This window comes from Pleurodeles waltl, chromosome 12, assembly GCF_031143425.1.
Source record: "Pleurodeles waltl isolate 20211129_DDA chromosome 12, aPleWal1.hap1.20221129, whole genome shotgun sequence".
Taxonomy (NCBI): domain Eukaryota; kingdom Metazoa; phylum Chordata; class Amphibia; order Caudata; family Salamandridae; genus Pleurodeles; species Pleurodeles waltl.
This window is the reverse complement of record NC_090451.1, coordinates 646,033,267-646,058,958: the sequence shown is the minus strand read 5'-3', so window position 1 is coordinate 646,058,958 and position 25,692 is coordinate 646,033,267. Positions and strand designations below refer to the sequence as shown.

Here is a 25,692-nt window from a genome sequence, read left to right as displayed (position 1 = left end):
AATAGCTGGTGAGTACTGACCAGAGCAGGGGCTAAAATTGACTGACCCAACGCCTGCTCCATGTATATTGTAATAATTAGGGCCCTGGAACTTTAGTGCAGATTTTGTAAGTATCGAAATGGAACTTTAAAACACATTATTTTTATTTGTCCCGGGCTGACTGATATCTGTAGTAAATATTTACTACCCATCTTTAGGAAAGGATAACTGCACACTCTAAAGGAGGCTACAACAGCTTGTTTTCAGACACAATTGAATGCCTTTATCGAGGAATTGATGAAAGTCATGGCTAAAACTTAAACAACAGACTCAAATCAAAAGATATTATAACAAATTAGTATGTAAAGGCAATGGGTTAAATTTTACGCGCTAAGTGACAGGTCATTCTTTTATACATTTTAAAGACCTGTACAGAATATTCTTTTTGTCATTGTGTGTCTATTGTATTTAATTCATGTATACGTTCTTTCATGTTTCAATTAACATAATGTATATTGTAAAGGTTTAAAAAAAAAAAAATTATGCAATAAACTTACTACTACTACATTAGGGCAGACAACTTCTCTGTAACGCTGAACCTAAAAAGAACCCCCACTGGTTGTGTAGTCTCTATAAATGCATCAGCTTTGTGAATTTGACCCCGAAGTTCTAAATGTAGAACTAAAGAAAAAACGATACAACTGTGAAATAACATTTTGATTTAGAAATTAAATTAATTGAAATGTATTAAATTAAATTCAAATTATTTTTCTGAAGTTTAAATTAAAAATGTAATTCCCAACTGAAGCAAAAACATATTTTTATGCAATCATTATTATTAAACATATTGTATATAATTAGTTAACAGTAATTGAATCATATTTAATAACATTTATTGTTACATTAATAGCAAATTTAAATATTTTATTAAATATTTGATAATTAAGTAATAAATATGTAATATTTCATATATATTTTAACATTGAATTATAATTGTTTGTATTTGTGACTATTTTAAATAATTAAACATTATCTTCTATAGGGTTTAAATTCAAGTCTCTGCCTCCATTATTTTCAGTGGGAGTGTGTAGCAGTACCAGTTGACGGCCATGTGTGTTGCTGGACTTACTACTATCTTTTGTTTTCATTAGTAATTTACACTTGTCAGTTTAATTCCCCCCTCTTTTTCAGCAGTGAAGACATTCCGGTTTTGTGAACAGGCCAAAATAGTAAAGTTACTCAAAAGTGTAAGAGTAATTTACTCATGTAAATTACTCGCAACTCTACATTACATTTATGAATAATCCCAACTGTTCTGTTGTAAAATACGTTTTGCTTCATGAAAACTGAAATGGACACCTGAAATTAGACCACTATGATGGACTTTTATCTCTAAGTAATCTGCTACTATAGGGAGCAGGGGGAGTTCCAGGATTGGAGGGGAGAGTTTCAGGTTAGGAATTGCTTGGAAAATAGTTGAACACCTGGATATTTATGGGTATCAATTGATATTTGCAAAACACATTCTTGTCTTTAATAGAGTATGGTTCATACCTGTCAATTGAAGGAGTAAACATTTATCAGCTGGCAATAGGGAGTTAATACTCCCAAATTTGGTAAGATTGTAGAGAAGTTTTCTTCTCAGCAAATATGTTCATGTTTATTTGCTCATGCGAAAATGGTATAGACCCTACTTCTGTAGAGGGTGTATTGGAAACCATTTGAAATTCTGAAGGTCGGTTGTTAGGCAGACAGTGGAAGTGTGTTTATAATATTCCTGAAGCCTTGTGGAGGAAACATACAGTGAAGTGGGGACAGAAGAGGCAAGATTTCCCGTTAGAAATTGGATTAGTTCATTTTGTTGCAGGTGCTTATAATGAGTCTTTCTGAAAACCACCATTTGGTAGATGGGCGTAGTGAAGGGTGGGACTGCACCCTCTTTTATTCAGTGTGTGAAGGGCCCTTCAGGTGAGGCCGGCCTTTTGTTTCTCTACTTGATCACTGTTGAGTTTGGCTCTTGAAAGCTATGTCAGGACTGCTTACACCTTTTGTTGTGGTTGCTCCAACTTGGGGATGATACTGATGTAGGAAGCATCACTCCATCCAAATACTAGGTCTGCAAAACAGTATGGAAACAACACCTGAAAGGAGACCTGACCTACATGAGTTCTAAAAGTGCAGATAGTGAATACACATCCCCTGTCTGCTTTATCCGTATAAAAGTTGGAGCAAGTCACCCACTTGTTGTTCCATTTCCAAGTTCTCTTTGACCAAGGAAGGGGTATCCTAAGTGCCCAGGGGACTGCTCTGCAACCAGAGCTGGTGTCTGCCAGATAGCCAGCTTTCCAGAGTTCAGGGATATCACTTGGTATCTGACCTGAAGGAAGCGCTGTCTCCATGTCCTAAAGTGAAAAGTGACCTACCTCAGAAGAGGAGGGAATGAGTGAGCCAATCCTGAAGAAGATGCTAACTTCAAGGGTGAGCAAGAAGCAGCTGACCCTGGAGCTGTGAGTCTGTCTGCCTAGAAGAGACAAGAGAGAGAGGGAGAGAGAGAGAACGACCAGTGTGTTCCTCAGTCGGAACACTGTGGCGGTCATTACGACCCTGGCAGTCTTCAAACCGCCAGTTCATTGTGGCAGTCTGACCGCCACCAAAGCGGTGGTCCCATCACTTTGGCAGTGGTCTGACTGCCTCATTATAACTGTGGTGGTTTTGCCACAGTCGGGTTACCAGCATCGCCAGTTCCCTTACCTGGTGGTGCTGGCGGCCCTAATCCCCAAGGGCAGCGCTGCATGCAGCACCGCCCTGAGGATTACGTCCCCCCTCTCCTCCAGCTTTTACATGGCGGTTGCACTACCTTGTAAAATCTGGCGGAGTTGGAGTGCAGGGGGCCCCATGGGGGCCCCTCCACTGCCCATGGAGTTGGCATGGGCAGTGCAGGGCCCCCCATGGACAGCCCCGTTGCACTTTTCACTGTCTGCACTGCAGACAGTGAAAAGCACAACGGGTACTGTTGCACCCTACGCACCGCAACATTGCCACCGGCGTCAGTGTTGTGGACTGTTCCCCACTGGGCCAGCAGGTGGAAACAGTTTCCACCCGCTGTCCTAGCGGGGAACTCCTAATGGGGCCCACGGAAAGGCGACCACACATGCAGCAACCTGACCGTGGGAGTTTGGGGGGGGGGGCGGGCTTTTCTGCCTGTCAAACTCTTAATGACCCCGTCTGTCTTTCGATTAGTGGCCTCTTCTGTGGCATTGTCATGAAGTGTGGGTGATAGGACTAAAGTGAACCTGAATGTGTTCGGTGGCACGGCACTGTTCTGAAGTGTGAAATTAGTTGACTGCACCGTTGTGATTCTGAAGCTGCCGAACCGTGACACTACTGATGTGGGACTGAGTTAATTGTGCCACTTCGATTCCAAAAATTGTGCCCAACAGCAGACCAAGCCACTGTGGCACTGTGGAGAGAGTCACAGCCATCCTGCCACCTGAGAATTTTTGAAAGCAGCCTAGTGACATCTCGAGTAAAAGGCTCATGCTGGTGAGATTGATATTGGAAATGCTAACCATGAACTTGAGTGCACAATCTCTCAATGCCAGATGGGTAACATTCAACCTGTGCTTGAAATTGGCCACACTGTCCTTACACTGAGGTAAAGTGAAGGTGCAGTAGAGAGGGGGACCTTAAATCCTGAGTACAATAGCCATATGCCAGTAGATCTGTATATTGTAGTGTGTAGTACCTAGTTTTTGAGTGTATTAAAGTACGTTGTTTTCTAAAATGATGAGCACTGGGTTGGACAATCAGTTATTGCATGGCTATGTGATTGTTGAGTTTTGCGCTTGATGCATCCCCACACTACCTCCCTCTGAAGCCTGGGACTGCCCGCCAACACTAGCACAGAGAATTAAACACTGAAGAGGTAGTACTTTGTCTAGTTTGCAGAGCCATGGTGGGATGCATCCCAGGATATCAGAGGGATACAACCCCAGTCCCCACAGCTGTGACACAGTAACCTCTCCTTGCCCCATGACATCCCCGGAATAGGTTACAACAGATTTCAAGGGCCTTTATTTGTCTTTTCAACTGATATAATCATTTATTCCTTATACTATTGAGAAGAATTGATGTTTTTGCAACACTATATTTTATCTATGGGTGGAATGTTCCTCCAGCATTGCCAAGGACATTTAATTTAATTTTGTAAGGTTGCCAAGTTTTGTTTCACAGATATGTATATGGTCTTTAACCTAAACACCAATATTGTGTATCATCACAGCTTGTTTTCCTAGGGATTAATATCTATTTCTTGACATTGCTAACGCATGTGTTAAGAATATGGGGGTCATTACGACCCTGGCGGAACAAGTCCGCCAGGGCCGTGGGACGCGGTGGCACCGCCGACAGGCCGGCGGTGCCCCGCGGGGCATTCTGACCGCGGCGGCTTAGCCGCGGTCAGTAAAGGGAAACCGGCGGTCTCCCGCCGGTTTCCCGCTGCCCCAAAGGAATCCTCCAAGCCGGCGCAGCATGCTGCGCCGGCATGGGGATTCCGACTCCCCCTCCCGCCATCCAGTTCCTGGCGGTTCTCCCGCCGGGAACCGGATGGCGGGAGGGGGAGTCGCGGGGCCCCTGGGGGCCCCTGCCGTGCCCATGCCTATGGCATGGGCACGGCAGGGGCCCCCGTAAGAGGGCCCCTAAAAGTATTTCAGTGTCTGCAAAGCAGACACTGAAATACGCGACGGGTGCAACTGCACCCGTCGCACCTTCCCACTCCGCCGGCTCTATTACGAGCCGGCGTCATCGTGGGAAGGGAGTTTTCCCCTGGGCTGGCGGGCGGTCTTGTGAAGACCGCCCGCCAGCCCAGGGGAAAACTCGGAATAAGACCGCGGAGCGGTATTTCGGAGGGGGGAAGCCTGGCGGGCGGCCTCCGCCGCCCGCCAGGCTCGGAATGAGGGCCTATATTCTTCTATCACTCTCACACAACTGATGTCTATTGTGGCTAAAAACATTGGCTGTTGAGGAATGTTCTCCCATAATTTGTGATACAAATATGTGTAAAAATCTGTCAATTAAAAGATTTCCAAAAAGCCAATTTCAGCTCCAAGTGCAACTCCCATTGATTCGCTTCAGATTTGCTTCTTTGAACCATACACCATCAAACCAATAAACAGCTGTCCTTTTATAACATTATCAGTATGTAGAAGTTTACATCAATCTGTAACATCTGGAAGCCAGCAATAGTGATCTCCTTGAACTGCCCCCTACACAATTATTTTTTTCCCTATGAAAAACTGAGGAATTGAGGAAAGATTTTGTGGTGTTTATTCCTATTTGCATTTGTGGTTTTATGGCAGAATGGTGCCTACACTAATACTGTCCAACATAAAGTAGTATTCTAAATGTAGTTTACAACAATGTTGTCCTATTGAGTGTAGATTTTCTATTAAGTTCAAAGGGGAAATATTCTTGTAAATTATGTTTATATTCTGCCAGTGACATTCTATATGAACCAGCAGATAATTATTGTATTGTCCAAAATTCACATTAATTGATTCCCACGTTCTGCAAACTAAAATTCCACATTGTATATCCACATTGTAATTCTATAGTTATATATATATTAATACCTTACAATGCTATGTATGTATCAACTACAGTTTCTGCTTTTCCTATAGTGTCTTTAAATAGATAAAGGAGAAGTAGGAAGGAGATATTAATGGTCTCAATAAATAATTTTGGGATATTATGGGGGTCATTATGAGTTCGGCGGACAGTTTTTTCCATCTGCTGAGCTTCCGACGGGGAGGTTGCCGCCACACAGGCTACCACCCCGCCAGCCCCATTAAGTGTTTCCCACTAGGTCAGTGGGTGGAAACCTGAGTTTCCACCCGCTGGCCTAGCAGGAAGCTGGCTACAGCATTGTCTCCGGCTCGTACTCGAGCCGGCTGCAATGCTGTTGCCTGCAGGGTACACCAACCACCTGTTCTCTGCCAGCATTTACATGGGGGTGCTACTGCCATGAAACTGCGCTTGCGGAGGAGGTTGTAATCCCCAGGGCAGCACTGCTTGCAGCATTGCCCTGGTGGATTAGGACTGTCACCACCTCCAGACCGTCGGGATCTCCGATCCAGGTGGAACTGGCGGTTCCCTGGTGGCCCTCGGTTGTAATGTGGCACTCGGACTGCCACATTACTGACGCCCCAAATTCATAGTGACCCCTCTGTTTTCTGAAATATTCCTGTGTTTACTTTCCTGTATTATATTATTCCTATATTAGTGACCGGTGTCCTTCTAGGAAGGTCAAATAGCAAAAGTATTAGAGAAAGCTTGAACTGTCCTCTTGATACATGAGGAGAATTGGGAAACTGGGCTTTGATGATTCGTGACGTACATGTAAAGGGTAGGTTAGAGCCACATGCAAGACATAGGTATGGAGCCTGCAGACCAACACTGAAGTTTTAGCTTTTTGTAAAATAAACTTTCTTCATTTCTGACTCCAGCAATATTCATTTTCCAACCTCTTAAGGCGAAGGCAAAGCTGAATGCAGGAGTTATGGGATCTCTTTGGGGCAGTAGGCAAATGGGGCATCAATTTTGGTCAATAACATTTGTGCATGGAGTGCTGGCGACAGCCTTAGATGAATTATTTTGTAATCAGTTTCTTTTGAAGGTAATGTTAAAGCTCAGATTTCACCATTCAAATCTATGAAACATTATGCAACCATGGCCCATTTCATTAAATACATTTCTTATTTTCACGTTAGCAACTGAATCTCCTATTGAAGAGCAACCCTGTGATCACAAATCTTGCTTGCTAACTGAAGAACTGAGAACCAGCATCAAGAACTTTGACTGTTGCTTCAGAAATCTGTACGCTTCAAAACTGTCTAGCATCCTAGAGAACAGAACATGCAGGTATATGCTTAAAGTTTTTTGCTCTCATTAGTTACTAACAATAATCTGAAAATGCCAGCACTAAGGGCCTGATTACGACCTTGGCGGAGGGAGTTACTCCGTCACAAACATGACGGATATCCCTTCCACCGTACTACAAGTTCCATAGGATATAATGGAACTTGTAATACGGCGGGTGGGTTATCCGTCACGTTTGTAATCCTCTCCGCCAAGGTCGTAATCAGACCCAAAATATTTGATCGCTTTCTTCTTTTCAGCTGAAAATATGCATTTTAAATATGAAATTCTGTATTTTCCTTAATATATTTCACAGTCACCGAAATTAGTTTTTTCTGCCCAGGTTAAGAAATCTGAGAGAAAAGACAGATTCACCAAAAATATATATTTTGCATTGGAGTGGAGAAATGCTTCAGGATGGTTCAGCGCAACAGTGTCTTACAAAGAGACAAACTCGTTGCTCAGGATGCTATGGTTAATAAAAACGATTCTCCCTCTCATAAACAATCATGTAAAAGAAAGACACATTTTTGCATCTTTCATGCACCTATAAATGTCTAGAAACATTCTCTCAGCCATTTAGTAAATGGTCCAGGTAATTTGCAAAGATTTTCAAAATTATGTAGTGGCATATCAAGCCTAGGTCAACCATCCGGTACCGAAATTCCAAAGATTTACACTTCCCATACTCTGATCCTCCTCCACCCCAAGAAAATTCCCATTTAAGCCACCTCGATTTACCCTCTCCCCACCTTGTTTCTTCTAATTTGAGAGTGTGGAAAAAACAATTGCCTGCTCCTCCCTAATCCCCGGCTGTTCCCCACCCCACACCATACTTTGCTCCACCTCTGACACCTCAGAAATTGTTTTGGAGCTCCAAGGTTGCTGGTCAGTAATTCCTTCTGCAGTTATCCTACCCAAAAGACATCCTATCCTGCCTCACAAAACCGTCACAGCAAACTCAATATGACTGGCTTCCATACTCTGAAGGTGCTGAGGAAGATTTTCAAATGACACCCAATTAGCACCCAGAAAAATCTCATGCATTCACTGGTCACAAGTAAACTGGACTATGGTAACACCCTCTATGCCGAGATCAACAAAACCCTCACTAGAAGGCTTCAGAACATTCAGAAACCGGTGACCAGAATCAATCTCACCCTCCCACACCTTACCCACATCACACAACACCTGAAGGAGCTCTACTGCTTCCCCATTCACAAATGTTACAATTCAGACCCCTCCCCCTCACTTTCAAGGCACTGCATAACACTGACCCAGCATACCTCAATAATCACATCTGCTTTCACAAACCTTGATCCAGACTCCTACTTGCACAAATCCCACGCATACGGAAGCCCGAATCTGGCAGTGGAGCTTCTCCTAAATCGCACCTAAGGCATGGAAAGACCTGCCACTACACATAAGAGCCTCCTCCTCACTTGTTGAATTTCTCAACCAGACTTGGCTTTTTGAAAGTCCCACTAGGCTATAGGTATGCCTAGACTCACACCTGCTCAGTGCCAGGATACCCTCCCGGGTGACAGTGCGCTCTACAAATCTGCATAACACAACAAAGCAGCTGTAGGATGGGCCTGTTTGCTTCACCTCAGGAAAAACAAGCCAGAAAACTTTGCCTAACTTCACTAAGGTTGATGTTTTCTACTTCATGATCAAAGCAAATACTCAACACACCTTCAGTGTGTACCCAGCCCCAATGCAGGGATAGTGCCGCCTAATGAGTCATCTGATGCTGAGCTGGTGTGAAATACCATAGTGTGTACCTTGACTAATGGTGAAGATAGTACTTAACTACTGAGTGGTGGGCATTCTGAACGGAAGTAATGGCAAGTGAAACAGTAGGACATTTGGGCCATATGTATGGGCACATTTTCCCAAAGACACAAGATGGGTCAAACCCTTTGATACATCTGGCCCTTATTGTCTGTATGCTTGAAACCCCACTTTATTTGAATTGCTCATTTGTTTTTGCCTTGGACAGCTGGTGTTTGGCCTCTGCTTTGATTATGGCATACTTAACAGGACCAGTTTATGGACCCCATAACTGTCACTCAGTAAGGCAATGGATATGGGAAGCAGAGTGAGGAGTATATTTGTTCTACCTGTTTCCAATGTATAACATGATTTTAGGTTATGTGTTTTCCGACCTACATGACATATTTCTGTTGTATAAAATGTAATATAACATTAAATACATAACTTTGATATGACGAGGCTACCAAAACCAGATTTGCAGTGTGTAGGAGGCTGGACTGGCTTGTAGTGAGTACCAAGGGGTACTTGCACCTAGCACCAGGCCCAGTTATCCCTTATTAGTGTATAGGGTGTCTAGCAGCTTAGGCTGATAGATAATGGTAGCTTAGCAGAGCAGCTTAGGCTGAACTAGGAGACGTGTGAAGCTACTACAGTACCACAAGTGTCACTTGCACAATATCATAAGAAAACACAAAACACAGTTATACTAAAAATAAAGGTACTTTATTTTTATGACAATATGCCAAAGTATCTTAGAGTGTACCCTCAGTGAGAGGATAGGAAATATACACAAGATATATCTACACAATAGCAAAAATATGCAGTATAGTCTTAGAAAACAGTGCAAACAATGTATAGTTACAATAGGATGCAATGGGGACACATAGGGATAGGGGCAACACAAACCATATACTCCAAAAGTGGAATGCGAACCACGAATGGACCCCAAACCTATGTGACCTTGTAGAGGGTCGCTGGGACTATTAGAAAATAGTGAGAGTTAGAAAATTAGCCCTCCCCAAGACCCTGAAAAGTGAGTGCAAATTGCACTAAAGTTCCCCCAAAGACAAAGAAGTCGTGATAGAGGAATAATGCAGGAAAGACACAAACCAACAATGCAACAATGATGGATTTCCAATCTAGGGTACCTGTGGAACAAGGGGACCAAGTCCAAAAGTCACAAGCAAGTCGGAGATGGGCATATGCCCAGGAAATGCCAACTGTGGGTGCAAAGAAGCTTCTACTGGACAGAAGAAGCTGAGGTTTCTGCAGGAACGAAAAGGGTTAGAGACTTCCCCTTTGGTGGACGGATCCCTCTCGCCGTGGAGAGTCGTGCAGAAGTGTTTTCTCGCCGAAAGAACGCCAACAAGCCTTGCTAGCTGCAAATCGTGCGGTTAGCGTTTTTGGACGCTGCTGTGGCCCAGGAGGGACCAGGAGGTCGCAAATTGGACCAGGAGAGAAAGGGGACGTCGAGCAAGACAGGGAGCCCTCTCAGCAGCAGGTAGCACCCGGAGAAGTGCCAGAAACAGGCACTACGAGGATGCGTGAAACGGTGCTCACCCGAAGTTACACAAAGGAGTCCCACGTCGCCGGAGACCAACTTAGAAAGTCGTGCAATGCAGGTTAGAGTGCCGTGGACCCAGGCTTGGCTGTGCACAAAGGATTTCCGCCGGAAGTGCACAGGGGCCGGAGTAGCTGTAGAAGTCGCGGTTCCCAGCAATCCAGTCTAGCGTGGTGAGGCAAGGACTTACCTCCACCAAACTTGGACTGAAGAGTCACTGGACTGTGGGAGTCACTTGGACAAAGTTGCTGGATTCGAGGGACCTCGCTCGTCGTGCTGAGAGGAGACCCAAGGGACCGGTAATGCAGCTTTTTGGTGCCTGCGGTTGCAGGGGGAAGATTCCGTTGACCCACGGGAGATTTCTTCGGAGCTTCTAGTGCAGAGAGGAGGCAGACTACCCCCACAGCATGCACCACCAGGAAAACAGTCGAGAAGGCGGCAGGATCAGCGTTACAGAGTTGTAGTAGTCGTCTTTGCTACTTTGTTGCAGTGTTGCAGGCTTCCAGCGCGGTCAGCAGTCGATTCCTTGGCAGAAGGTGAAGAGAGAGATGCAGAGGAACTCGGATGAGCTCTTGCATTCGTTATCTAAAGTTTCCCCAGAGACAGAGACCCTAAATAGCCAGAAAAGAGGGTTTGGCTACTTAGGAGAGAGGATAGGCTAGCAACACCTGAAGGAGCCTATCAGAAGGAGTCTCTGACGTCACCTGGTGGCACTGGCCACTCAGAGTAGTCCAGTGTGCCAGCAGCACCTCTGTTTCCAAGATGGCAGAGGTCTGGAGCACACTGGAGGAGCTCTGGACACCTCCCAGGGGAGGTGCAGGTCAGGGGAGTGGTCACTCCCCTTTCCTTTGTCCAGTTTCGCGCCAGAGCAGGGCTAAGGGGTCCCCTGAACCGGTGTAGACTGGCTTATGCAGAATTGGGCACATCTGTGCCCAAGAAAGCATTTCCAGAGGCTGGGGGAGGCTACTCCTCCCCTGCCTTCACACCATTTTCCAAAGGGAGAGGGTGTAACACCCTATCTCAGAGGAAGTCCTTTGTTCTGCCATCCTGGGACAAGCCTGGCTTGACCCCAGGAGGGCAGAAACCTGTCTGAGGGGTTGGCAGCAGCAGCAGCTGCAGTGAAACCCCAGGAAAGGCAGTTTGGCAGTGCCAGGGTCTGTGCTACAGACCACTGGGATCATGGAATTGTGCCAACAATGCCAGGATGGCATAGAGGGGGCAATTCCATGATCTTAGACATGTTACATGGCCATATTCGGAGTTACCATTGTGCAGCTACACATAGGTAGTGACCTATATGTAGTGCACGTGTGTAATGGTGTCCCTGCAGTCACAAAGTTCAGGGAATTGGCCCTGAACAATGTGGGGGCACCTTGGCTAGTGCCAGGGTGCCCTCACACTAAGTAACTTTGCACCTAACCTTTACCAGGTAAAGGTTAGACATATAGGTGACTTATAAGTTACTTAAGTGCAGTGTAAAATGGCTGTGAAATAACGTGGACGTTATTTCACTCAGGCTGCAGTGGCAGGCCTGTGTACGAATTGTCAGAGCTCCCTATGGGTGGCAAAATAAATGCTGCAGCCCATATGGATCTCCTGGAACCCCAATACCCTGGGTACCTCAGTACCATATACTAGGGAATTATAAGGGTGTTCCAGTAAGCCAATGTAAATTGGTAAAATTGGTCACTAGCCTGTTAGTGACAATTTAGAAAGAAATGAGAGAGCATAACCACTGAGGTTCTGATTAGCAGAGCCTCAGTGAGACAGTTAGTCACTACACAGGTAACACATTCAGGCACACTTGTGAGCAATGGGGCCCTGGTGAACAGGGTCCCAGTGACACATACAACTAAAACAACATATATACAGTGAAAAATGGGGGTAACATGCCAGGCAAGATGGTACTTTCCTACACAGTGTAACGGTATTCTGGGCTGAACATTCCAGGGATCAGGTTAAATTTCTATTATGTATGAGCTGACAGCTGTCACTACAAAAGACTGGAGACAGGGTAGCAAGGATGCAGGGAGGGACCCCTTAGGACAGTTCTGAGGGACAACTTTGTTTTAATAAACTCCTGCAATATTCTATCCATTTAGAAGAGTGTTCGGAGCAGTTCTAGTGGAGCAAAGCTTTGCAGGGGGCATGGAACAAGCGATAGCCCAAAGGAGAACATTTCTTTTGTAGTCTAGTTGACTGAACTGGGAGGACCGGGTGGGAATAGAGAGGCAGAAAATTACTGTGCACTGCTGAAAAAAGAATTCATCATTTCAGGCGGATGGAACTCTGGGACAGTTTTGTTGCCCAAAAGCATGTCTGCAGTAAGTTAATTGCATTACTTTGCTGCAAAACTGGAAGTGGTAAGTCTACAGGATAAAACATTAAGGTTAGCTAGGCCTCAGCACTGATCACTTACTGGTTTAGCCCTTAAGATACACTGCTTGACCCATTGAGGGCGAGAACATACCCAGAGCTTCAGAGGCAAAAATAATTATGTTCCCGCTGCACAGAAGAATGCCTGCCAGTATGCCTGATAATAGGCAGGGCCACTGGCATTATGCCTCAGGGGAGCACCTAATTATGCTGCAGGGTTGATCAAATTACGTGGCAAGAAAAGGCAAATTTGTCAGCATAATGTGGGACATTTTGTGATAGTATTACTTCATTAGTTTGTAATTTGTACTTGTGGTAATACAGACTGGGGAAATATTTCACCTCATTAGTATCTTTTTAAAATCCAAATAGAGAAATAACAACTGAAAGATGACCAGTTAACCACTGCGAAAGGCCTCCCACTGGGAGCGAGCACTTGTCACTATGGACCTCGTTATGAGTGTGGCTGCTAATGCGGTGGTCCGACTGGCACATTACAACCCTGGCAGTCAGTCCACCAGGGAACCGCCAGCTCTGCCAGAATCCATGATCTCGGAGGCCTGACGGTGGCAGAGATCGTAATCCACCAGGGCCCTGCGGATTAGGACCTTGTTCTCTGCCAGCCTTTTCATGGCGGTTACACTGCCATGAAAAGGCTGGTGGAGAACAGGTGCAGGGGGCCACAGGGGGGCCCCTGCACTGCCCATCCACTTGGCAGTGAAGTTTGCGAGGGTGCTATTGCACCCTACTGGCTACAGCATTGTGACCGGCTCGATCACAAGCCAGAGACAATGCTGCGTCGACCTAGCGGGAAACTCCTAACTCCAGGGAGGAGGTCACCATGCAGTCAGCAGTCACCCTGTCGGGAGTTCGGCGGACAGCTTTCCTGTCCGGTAAACTTGAAACAAGGCCCTATGTCTTTAGTAACCTTTGATCCGTTCGAGCTAGAATGTTTTTTATTTTTTTAAATCTGCAGATTATGCAGCAATGGAGTATTATGTGGCAAATGCTGCAAATCCATAACTATGCAAAAAATGCTGCACCCCCAGAATTACATAGTGCACTCACAACTTCCAATTGGCAGAACTTCACACCTACTCCACAGCCACATCCTTGAGACGAATGAAAGGCATACTCAAATTATGTGATATTACCAAGGCGTAGCTATTTAATCAATCAATATGCCATCAGTGAAGGATGTAGCAGCCGTATAGGAGTTAGATATACAACGTGTATGATGCGGGCCCTGCAACAGGTTTGCAGCTTCTGTGTGATCAAGGGGCAAAACAGGAAGCTCTCCGGCTCCGCAGAGCTCTCAAGGTCCTGCTGTTTTGGCGCTGGTGGATGTCACAACCACCATGTAAGAAGCTGCTGGAGTCTCCTCTGGAGCGAACAAAGGTGGCCCTCTGCTATGTGCAGGGTATGCCAGCTCATGATTCTAGTGGATCTCCTTATAGGCCATCCCTTCTTAACAGTCATAAGAAATCTACAACAGATAACATAATTAATCACTGGTTCTATGACGCACATCATATAAGTAGGATCATCAACAGCAGTTAGTACGACTTTAAACACACTGATTTCAAAACCTCCCTCACTAATAAAGCATCATTGATGTTCACAAAATAAAGTAATCTTAAAAGCCTAATATGCCTCTGAGAGCTGAAGGCAAACACTAACATGGAGAAGGAAGAGTGTGTTTTATGGCAACCAAAGGCAGTAGCTTTTTCACTTGTTACATTTGCTCAGTATATAAATATGGCCTCAATAAAAGTCTGACCTGTAAATCTCAGGACAACAAGACATAGCACATCAAATTATTGTTGAATTGTCACAGCTTGTATTTATTTACTGCCTATGCACATTGGCTTGTGTGTGAGTGGAATCCGACAACTGCTGTACTGCATTCACGAACATCAGAGAGCAATAAACAATTCCATTTGACTTATGGTTCTCCTTGGCCTGCTTGTGTTTTTTCACTTTTACATTGGATGTTTCAACATAGACACCTTTTCCACTTACGTACATACTTGTGAATGCTGACCAAACATAGTACTTGTGTTCCATCAGTTATTCACTTACATGACACCGTACCTGATGCACTTCCTAACAAATAAACTCAAGCATGACTCAGGCACTTCTAAGAGTATCGCTCATTACTTAATGGCATACACATGGCCACACATAACAATAGACTGGTGCCACAATGACTTGTAAGAAGTGACCGCTCACACGATCAGGAACTACTACCCAAAGAAATCTCATAGCTTATAACTGATTATGATGAATGAAACATAAATTCTGTTTTGGACGGGTTACGTGGTTAGTAGAGGTCTACTTCCTTAGGCTAAAAGTCAATGGGGCACATTATTTCACAATCCACATGTGAGAAACTCCACTTCTGAAGAGTTAGGGGGTCATTCCGACCCCAGCGGGCGGCGGTCGCTGCCCGCCTGGCGGGAACCGCCATATGGCCGCTCCGCGGTCGAAAGACCGCTGGGGCCATTCTGACTTTCCCGTTGGGCTGGCGGGCGCTAGCCAATATAGCGCCCGCCGGCCCAGCGGGAAAGAGGCCTGCAACACTGAAGCCGGCTCCGAATGGAGCCGGCGGTGTTGCAGGTGTGCGACGGGTGCAGTTGCACCCGTCGCGCTTTTCACTGTCTGCTAAGCAGACAGTGAAAAGCTTCATGGGGCCCTGTTAGGGGGCCCCTGCAATGCCCATGCCAGTGGCATGGGCAGTGCAGGGGCCCCCAGGGGCCCCAGGACACCCGTTCCCGCCATCCTGTTCCTGGCGGTGAAAACCGACAGAAACAGGCTGGCGGGAAGGGGGTCAGAATCCCCAGCAGCGCCGCCATGGAGGATTCTCCCAGCCGGGGTTAATCCGGCGGAAAACCGCCGGACCCGGCTGGGCGACCGCGGCTGTACCGCCGCGGTCGGAATGACGATTGAAGCACCGCCAGCCTGTTGGCGGTGCTTCCGTCATTCGCCACCCTGGCGGTCTATGACCGCCAGGGTTGGAATGAGGGCCTTAATCTTTAAGTTCTGTTGCTTCTAGATGTCTACTTCTTGTAGGCATTGACTGAGTTCTGAAGTTCAGTTTTTAAATGATCTAGTTATCATGCACATATTTTGTAAGCCTTAATTAATTGGTGTGTTTTGGCAGTGGGACACAGATTAGAAATCAGTGAGGGGATTGTTTGCTTTGGAAGACCCCAACCGGTTGCCTAAATGGTGATGAGCAAAAGGTGGGAATGTGATGATGGGATTGTCAGCCAGGTATTTATTAATCCAATCAAGAACAGTACTTTGTGTTTTGGATAGAAGTTGACAGTCAACAGTGTGGACAGCTATTGACAGGTCATGAAGTATGAGGGCAACAACACCATTAGAGTCTACAGTGATCTTAAGGTAGTCCAAGCTTGCAGTTAACTCAGACGCAATGCGTCTCCCAGGATGGAAATCTGCCTCTTTTGTTTGAAAGGAGGTTGTTTTCTCAAATAAACAAATTGTATTATTTGGTATTTTATTTTATTTATTTTTAGATTGCACTAACAGTCAGCAGTTTTCAGGCACTAAAGGAACCTGCCTTTTCAATGTTTTTTCCTCAAAGGTGGTCCGCTTTATATTGGCCTGTTATTTGCTTGGTCCAATTAGTCAAGTCCTTGCTTCTTTCGTGTTGTCGTCAGCAGGGTATTTCTGATGGATACAACTACCTGTGGATTCCTCACCTAATGAATACTCCCATGGCGCCAGCATTCGACGGAAATCTTCTTCCTAGTCTCTGCACGTAGACGAGGACGTCACTCTAGCCCACGCGACGCCGTCTGACGTCATACAGGCAATAAGAGGTCCTCGACGACGTGCCGACGTCAGTTCCCTTTTTTCCGTGCATTCGAAACGGTTATCTTCGAGGGAGCTACTGTTACTTTAGTGGTTACAGTGTGTTTTCTGTTGCGTTGTTCTTCTCTGCGGTAACAATGTCTCAGAGAAAGTCGGGTTTCAAGCCCTGTCGAGAGTGTGGGGCAAGATGTCCGTTACAGATCCTCACTCCGACTGTCTCTGGTGCTTGAGCTCCGATCACGACGTTGTGACTTGCGATTCATGTCAGCACATGAATCCGAAGGCCCTCAAGGAACGTGAGGCTAAACTATTCCTGGCGAAGTCGAAGAGAAAGGAAAAACATCACAAGAAGTCTTTCTCGCCAAGGTCTCATCGGCGTCATCGAGACTCCCGGCGCCGTGGAGATTCACGGTGTCATTCAAGCAAGGAGACTCGTTCGAGGTCGCCTTCGGCTCGGTGTCGGAGGACTTGGGAGGTCAGTCCGACGGTCACGCCGCATCCATCGACGCCGTTGCCCTCTCCGGCGTCACCGACTTCGCCTGGACAAGCGTCTGTGGTTGAGGTGATGCAGCCTCTTGTGATGTCTCCGGCGTCGCGGACGTCGAGGCCGGCGTTGGGGTCGCCTTCGATCCAGGCACCTCAGTATCCGGCTTTTCCAGCCCCTGGAGCCGATAGTACCGCATTTCTGAATGCGATGTATACCATCTTTCAGCAGATGGCTCCAGGAGGTGCTCCGGCTGGTCCTTCGGGGCCTTTGGCCTTTTCATTGGGTGATCCTGCGCCTCTTCGGCCGGCACCCTTTATGCCCTTTCTCCCTTTTGGGAATGTGGGCTCGGCGCCGGTGTCGGCGCCGGTGGCCGCTCCGGTGGCTTCAGAGGGATTGGCTCCAGAGGTTTCCATCCCGTCGACGTCAGGATTTCGTCCTGTGACTCCGGTGGGTCCATCGGCTCCAAGATCTCTTTGTCCTGCTCCTTCATCGGCGCCGAAGCTGCCTGGGGCGCCGGATGCGGCGTCGGATGCTTCTGGAGATCGGCGCCGATCTTCGACTTCGGCAGAGGCCATGTCGACTCCGCGGATTGAGCAGAGACTACATGTAAGGAGGCGTGCTCTCCGTCTGTTGGAAGAGCAGGAGTACCAGCGAGTCCTGGAAGAAGGAGAGGTTGAGGACTCTGGTGAGGGACTGCATGGTCTGGATACGGCCAGTGGGCTGGATACTTCCCCTGAGTGGGACCTTTCATCTCCAGGGGAGTATACGGAGGAGGCTGCTACCTTTCACGCGGTGGTGAGGAAGGCGGCTAACTTTCTGGACCTGCCTTTGCCGGTGGCAGAGGCGAAGCAGAATTTATTGACGGAGGTGCTGCATCCGGCCTCTGCTGCAGCGGAGCCTCTCTTGCCGCTTAATGAGGCTTTGCTTGATCCGGTGTTGGAGGTGTGGAAGAAGCCTGTATCTTCCTCGGCAGTTCATAGGGCTGTGGCCAGGAGATATCGGGCTGCACCATCTGACCTTGGCTTTCTTTCAAGACACCCTACGCCGGAGAGCTTGGTGGTGCAAGCCTCCTGTTCATCAAAATCAGCGCCTGGATCTTTCCCGACGGTGCCAGGAGACAGGGACTCCAAAAAACTGGATGCGCAATCCAAGAAAATATTTTCTTCTTGCAGTTTGGCGTTGAAGGCCACCAACGCAACTTGCATTCTGGGGAGATATGTCCATGCTCTTATGGATGATATTTCATCTTCTTTTACGGAGCTTCCCCAGGGACTCTTGGATGTTGTCTCAGACGCCCAGGCTGCCGCAACCCAGATTATCCAGTCTGGACTGGACACGACCGACTCGGTGGCTAGGGCGATGGGCACGGCTGTGGTGGCAAGGAGACAGGCCTGGCTCCGTAATTGAGGGTTTTCTGCGGATGTACAGTCGACCCTATTAGACCTCCCGTTTGATGGGGACAAACTGTTTGGAGCAAAGGCAGATTCGGCCTTGGAGCGATTTAAAGAGAGCAGGGCCACAGCCAAATCGTTAGGGCTGCAAGCTCCTTCTTCCTCTGCCTCTTCCAGGTTTTTCAGGAGGTTTCGTGGATTTAGGCGTGGCTCTTCCTCCTCTTCCTTTCGGGGGAGGTTCCAGCAAGCCGCCTCTTCTCACCCCTATAGATCATTTAGAGGGAGAGGTAGGGCCCGCACCAGAGGAGCCTCTCAACAGCACTCTGCCTCTTCCTCGTCCTCTGGAGGGGTGCAGCAGGGAAAGCAGCCTTAGGCTTCCACCATTTCCCACTCACTCCTCTCCTGTAGGGGGAAGATTACGGCATTTTCTCCACAAGTGGGAGACTATTACAACGGACACTTGGGTTATCAGTATTGTGGAGAAAGGCTACACCCTTCCCTTTCGGGAGTTTCCGCCCCCCCTCCCGCCCCGCCCATCTTATTGTTCAGAAGAACACCTCCTGTTGCTAGAACAGGAGGTTCAAGTCCTCCTTTCAAAGGGCGCGGTGGAGTTGGTTCCAGAGCAGGAAAGGGGTCAAGGTTGTTACTCAAGGTACTTCCTGATTCCCAAGAAAGATGGTCGGTTGAGACCGATCCTGGATCTGAGGATCTTGAATTGGTTCCTCAATCAGGAAAAGTTCAAGATGCTGACCCTAGCACAGGTGCTTTTGGCGTTGAACAAAGAAGATTGGATGGTGTCTGTCGACTTGCAGGATGCTTATTTTCATATCCCGATACTCAAGTCGCACAGGAAGTATCTCCGGTTTGTGGTAGGGTCGCAGCACTATCAGTTTGCGGTCCTCACGTTTGGTCTTACTTCAGCACCTCGAGTCTTCACGAAGGTGATGTCAGTGGTTGCGGCAGAGCTCAGAAGGAAGGGGATAGCAGTATTCCCTTACTTGGACGACTGGTTGATCAAAGCCAAGTCCCCCGAGCTTGTGTCGTATCATCTCCAGTCAACAACCCAGTTGTGGTTCGACCTGGGCTTTTCGGTGAACGTGCCCAAATCTCACCTGGAGCCCTCTCAGTGCCTCCTGTTCATAGGGGCAGTACTGGATACAACATTGAATCGGGCCTTTCCTCCGCCTCAGCGGCTTCAAGATATTCAGGAATTGGTTCCAATGTTTCGAAATGGAGCGGTAGTTCCAGTCCTCAAGGTCCTTCGTCTGCTCGGTCTGTTTGCCTCCTGCATACTGTTGGTCACGCATGCTCGCTGGCACATGAGGGCTCTTCAGTGGTACCTCCGAAGGCAGTGGTCTCAACACAAGGGAGATCTAGAAGGTGCGGTCAAGATCTCCAGAGATGCTGCTGTGGACTTGAAGTGGTGGATTGCGAGCAACAATCTTTCGCAAGGAAAGCCGTTCGCGCAGTCGCCACCAGTGGCCACGGTCATAACGGATGCTTCCACTCTAGGGTGGGGAGCTCATCTGGGGGATCTGGAGATCAAAGGACTTTGGTCTCCAGAGGAACAGAGGTTTCATATCAATCTGTTAGAGTTACGGGCTGTACGTCTGGCTCTCAAGGCCTTCCTCCCTTTCCTTCGTGGTCAGTCGGTACAGGTCCTGACGGACAATACTACCACGATGTGGTACATAAACAAACAGGGAGGAGTAGGGTCGTACCTTCTCTGCAGAGAAGCTCTTCGACTATGGTCCTGGGCAAAGGACCATCAGATTTGCTTGGTAGCAAATCATTTGGCCGGGGTCTTGAATGTACGTGCAGACAGTCTCAGTCGCCAATTCTCGGCCGACCACGAGTGGCGTCTCCATCCAGATCAAGTTTGTTTAATCTTCCAGATGTGGGGGTTTCCTCGGATAGATCTGTTTGCCACTCGGGAGAACGCGCATTGTCCGTTATTCTGCAGCCTCCAGTATCCGGTGCAGGGAGCATTGGGGGACGCGTTTCTGATAACCTGGTGCGACCAGTTGCTTTACGCGTTTCCCCCCATACCCTTGATTCCTCGAGTGTTGAGGAAGATTCGCCAAGACCGGGCCCAAGTCATCTTAATAGCTCCGGATTGGCCAAGGAGGGTGTGGTATTCCGACCTTCTCCAACTCTCGCTGTGCCCTCCGCTCCGTCTCCCTCTCAGGGCAGACCTCCTCTCGCAGTCGCAGGGGCAGGTTTTACACCCCAACCTCCAGAGTCTACACCTACATGCCTGGAGATTGAACGGGGCAACCTGAGTTCCTTCTCTCTCCCGCCTGATGTAGTGGATGTTATATTAGCGGCCAGGCGACACTCCACTAAATCTATCTACGCTAATAGGTGGTCTAAATTTGTTACGTGGTGTGGGGAGAGACAGATTGATCCCTTACATGCTCATCTGTCGGATGTCTTGTCTTTTGCTCTGTCCCTAGCGCAGAAGGGTTGTGCAGTGGCTACCATTAAGGGTTATTTGTCGGCTTTGTCAGCCTTCATTTGTCTTCCAGATCAACCATCGTTATTTAAATCCCCTATTGTTCTCAGATTCTTGAAAGGTCTTCTAAATAAATATCCTCCAAAACCATTCGTTATGCCTCAATGGGATTTGTCCTTGGTCCTCACTTTCCTTATGGGGACCCCTTTTGAGCCTATGCATTCTTGCCCCTTAAGGTATTTGGTTATTAAAACAGTCTTCCTGGTGGCTATAACATCTGCAAGGAGAGTGAGTGAGTTGCAAGCCTTATCGGTAAAACCCCCTTATACAACTTTTTATGGGGATAAGGTGGTGTTGAAGACCAAGGCTGCTTTCCTCCCGAAGGTTGTTTCACCCTTCCATTTGGCCCAGACAATTACTTTGTCCCCGTTCTATACTCCGCCTCATCCTTCAAAGGAGGAAGAGAGACTACATCGCTTGGACCCAAAGAGGGCGTTAAGCTTCTTCATTGATAGAACGAAGGATTTCAGGATGGAGGATCAGCTGTTCATCGGATACGTGGGCAAGAGGAGAGGAAAGGCAGTCCACAAGAGAACACTCTCCAGGTGGGTTGTTCTTTGCATTAAAATCTGTTACTCTTTGGCAAAGAAGGATCCTCCTGATGGCATTAGAGCTCATTCTACCAGAGCTAAGTCGGCCACTTCGGCCTTGGCCAGAGGTGTTCCTGTGGTCGACATCTGCAAGGCCGCAACTTGGTCGTCCCTTCACACTTTTGCGAAACATTACTGTTTGGACTCTGAGGTCAGAAGGGACGGCCATTTTGCACAGTCAGTGCTGCAGGATTTCTTGGTTTGACCATTTCGGCACCCACCACCGGGAGTGGTACTGCTTTGGGACTCTATTCATTAGGTGAGGAATCCACAGGTAGTTGTATCCATCAGAAGAACGAGTTACTTACCTTCGGTAACGACTTTTCTGGTGGATACATTAGCTACCTGTGGATTCCTCACGGTACCACCCGCCTCCCCGTTGCCTTTCTGGTCTTACCAAGTAATCCTTGAGTGCGCTCCTCTTGGTCTTCAGGATTGCAATAGATGATGTATATATGGACACTTGTATATATTTATATGTATATATATATATATATATATATATATATATATATATATGTATATATTTTTGGGTATATACATGATTTACATATATTTGTTGGTTAAAAAAAAAAAAAAGAGAGAGTTATATTAAATCTACAACCATTTTATTGCAATGTTGTGTATTTTACAATGTTATGGGATGTTGCCTTGCTCTTTCACTGCATTGGGTTGTTGTTCTCATGCACGTAAAAAATGTTGGTACTGACGTCGGCACGTCGTCGAGGACCTCTTATTGCCTGTATGACGTCAGACGGCGTCGCGTGGGCTAGAGTGACGTCCTCGTCTACGTGCAGAGACTAGGAAGAAGATTTCCGTCGAATGCTGGCGCCATGGGAGTATTCATTAGGTGAGGAATCCACAGGTAGCTAATGTATCCACCAGAAAAGTTGTTACCGAAGGTAAGTAACTCGTTCTTTTAGTTCATTGGGTATCTCTGCTGGTAAGTTAGTAGGGATGCCAAAAGGATGTGTAAATTGAGGGGCACAGTTGGTTGGTGATCCAATGTTAGACTCAGCCTTCATTATTTCAGTAGCTACTTTTAAAGAAATGATGTTGAATATTTTTTAGGTTTCACAGTTTTTGGAGATAACGTTCAGCTTGAGTGACAAGGGATGTCACTCCTAGCTTGTAAATGGAAGCAATTCCCATGGGTTTAGGTTTTCCAACAAAATAATCTACCAGGAAGTTGCAGAGCTTCTGAGAGTGGTTTGCACAGTTTGTGGAACATTGTGCAATTTAGGGATGATTTTGAAGATTGCTTTAGGAGGCTATGATGCACCTAACATGTGTTGTGAATATAGAAGTCTTTGACTGTCTTGTAAGTTGCTTTGTATTTTCTGTACTTTTACATGAGCTGCCTTTTCACAATAATAATGTGACTGTAGATCAGTACTTAGCAGGTGTTTCAACACTATTTGACCAATTGCAGCACACGTTTCCTTATTCATTTCATGTGTTGGTTGTGATACAACAGTTCACATACTAATGCCTGTTTTTATTTTATTTTTTTTCTATTCCTCTCCATTTACATTTTTGGTATATTGAGAGGCAAATGGACTTCATTACCTGAACGATACTCATGTTGGCCTTTATATTGTATTTACTCTGGAAGGTAAATTCAAAATTTCTTGACTTAGGAAATGATAACTAAAACCAGTATGTTTTCTGAATGCACAATTAAAACAGAAACATTGTAATTCGACCAAATAGGATACTCCCAGGTTTCCCGGCATTGGTGGGTTAATCCCAAGAGAGCGTACACAATCTGATCCCTTCAAATTTTAGGTATCACATCTACCATATCAAAGGATATTCCAATCCCCTAGACAACTAAAAGCCCGCTTAGAGGTTAGTGATCAGCATATTTGGGTTCTGTTCAACAGAATGGAGGGCATGTTTTCGCATTTGTTTTACAATTCCCTTTGGATAACATTGGAAACCTTTTTCTAATGCCACCATACTCAGCGTGTTTTAGTACTTTTGATTACTACGTACATTTTGTTTAGTTCTTTTTCATTTTAGATTCTTTAATCATTAACTGTATTGTGTTTGGCAAGGTATCACACATAAACTACATCAATTGTTTCTGATGCCTCTTATTTCAAGTTTTTATATTTTGGGAAAATAGTTTCCTACTATCACTACTACATTTTAAGTGTTCTAAAGTGTTATAGTCACCATTTAGGACCACAGTTGTAGGGTTTCGACTACCACTAAGGAATTAGTTTTCTGTGATAACAGCGTTGAGAAAATAAATAATTAGACCTTATATCTGATTAAAGAAGGATGGAAGCTAAGGTTTTTCTATGAGTGGGTGTAACTTCCCCTTGAAAATTCAAGAGTAAACCAGGGGTAAATTGCTCACAGAAAAATATTGTATTTGGTAATCTGGTATATAGAGTGGAAACCCTTTCATTAAGAGCTGTCCTTTTTCACCCAGTTTTGGGACAACAGTACTCATCCCAAAGTTATTAATACGGATAACAATTTGCGACGGAATTGTAAGGATGCAGACAAAACTGCAAAGTCGGTTGGACTTAGATTCCAAGCTCTTTGCCTACAAGCAGTCTAACAGCGGCATGAAAATATTTAGTCATTGGCCACCGGCACCAGTTTTTGGGCATCAGTTGAGGCAGTGAAATGTACATGTCTGTGTCAAACTGCTGAACCATTTACTTCCGCTTGACATTAAATGTTTTTGTCTTTCCTCTGTTAGATCTTTCATTGCGAGCACAACCGAGCATCAAAACCAAACGAGTGGCAGCGAATTCATCCTCCAAGGTCTTTCAAGCCTTCCCCACCTGCAAGTCTTGTATTTCCTCTTCTTCTTGGCTATTTATGCAACTACAATATGTGGAAACACCATCCTCCTCCTCCTAATGATAACTGATGTCCAGCTTCATACCCCCATGTACTTCTTCCTTAGCAACTTATCCTTTATCGACATCTGCTTCTCATCTACAGTGGCCCCCAAGATCCTGGAGAACACTCTGGGAAGGAATAGGAGGATCTCCTTCCTTGGGTGCGCTGCTCAAATGTACTTCTCCCTGGCTCTTGGAGCAGCAGAGTGCATTACCTTGGCCATCATGGCATTGGACCGTTACATGGCTATTTGTAACCCTTTGCGGTACACCACCATTATGAGCAGGAGATTTTGCCTTCAATTAGCAGGGAGTGCATGGACCATTGGCTTTCTAAATTCAGTCATCCATGCCTATCTCACTTTCATGCTGCCCTTTTGCAGGTCCAACCATGTAAACCACTATCTGTGTGAGATGCCAGCACTCTTCAGACTCTCTTGCAAAGATACCACTGTCAACGAGATCATGGTATACATCTCAGGTGGCATCATTGCACTATTCTCCTTCCTTCTGACCCTTGTTTCTTACGTCCACATTGTGTCTGCTATATTAAAGATCCGCTCAGCCAAGGGGAGGAGCAAAGTCTTCTCCACATGTGGCTCACATCTGACTGTAGTAAGCATGTACTATGGGACTATCATCTTCATGTACTTGCGACCAAGGTCAAGCTACTCACCAGAGCGGGACAAGGTCCTCTCCGTACTTTACACTGTGGTCACACCTATGCTTAATCCAATAATATACAGTATGCGTAACAAGGAAGTAAAAGGTGCCCTAAGACGTGCACTCTTGAAAAAAAGGCTGCCATTGAGAACATAAAGAGTATAAAGAAAAGGAAAGCTCCACAGAACGAATCGTCATGGAGATCAGAACATCATTATCCTATCAGCAGTAATATATATTTTTAGGTGCAGAACTGCTGACACACAAAGATATCCTAAGGGAAGAGCAGCAGTGACATATGGTGCTAGTCAAAGCATGCTATGAGCACATGCTTGAAGGGGGTTGCAATCTACCTCTCAGCACAGACTGTCATTGATTTGTCTGTTTTAAAGAAGCAGTAAAACCTACAAAACGAATACCACATTGCAAGTAAGAATATGATACAAGCTAAGGTTTAGTTCTTAGTAAATATAACCTTTCTATTTAGGTTTTCCTGCAAGAGTTCTGGACTTAGGCACTTGGGGCACAGCAGTTCATATTTCCACCTTAGGAAGGAAATATATAAAGAGAAATGGAGATTAGCTAAAGAAAGCCATGCAGAAGCACATAGACACCTTAGGGAAGTGGTATCTAACTCTTCCACCGACACCAGATACTAGTTTTGATTATCCACATGTAATGATATTATAATTCTTCTGCGGATCTGATTGGTAATGAAAAGCACTGAATTATCCT

The 25,692-nt window shown here is 46.2% G+C and overlaps 1 protein-coding gene across 1 annotated transcript; it reads left to right on the top strand.

The window, feature by feature from the left end:
* Positions 1–2,418: 2,418 nt before the first annotated feature.
* LOC138267170 (olfactory receptor 5AR1-like) lies at positions 2,419–25,113 on the top strand. The gene is made up of 2 exons (XM_069216020.1): positions 2,419–2,486; positions 24,150–25,113. Exons 1-2 carry the CDS (start codon positions 2,419–2,421, stop codon positions 25,111–25,113), a joined length of 1,032 nt encoding a protein of 343 aa, XP_069072121.1.
* Positions 25,114–25,692: the final 579 nt, after the last annotated feature.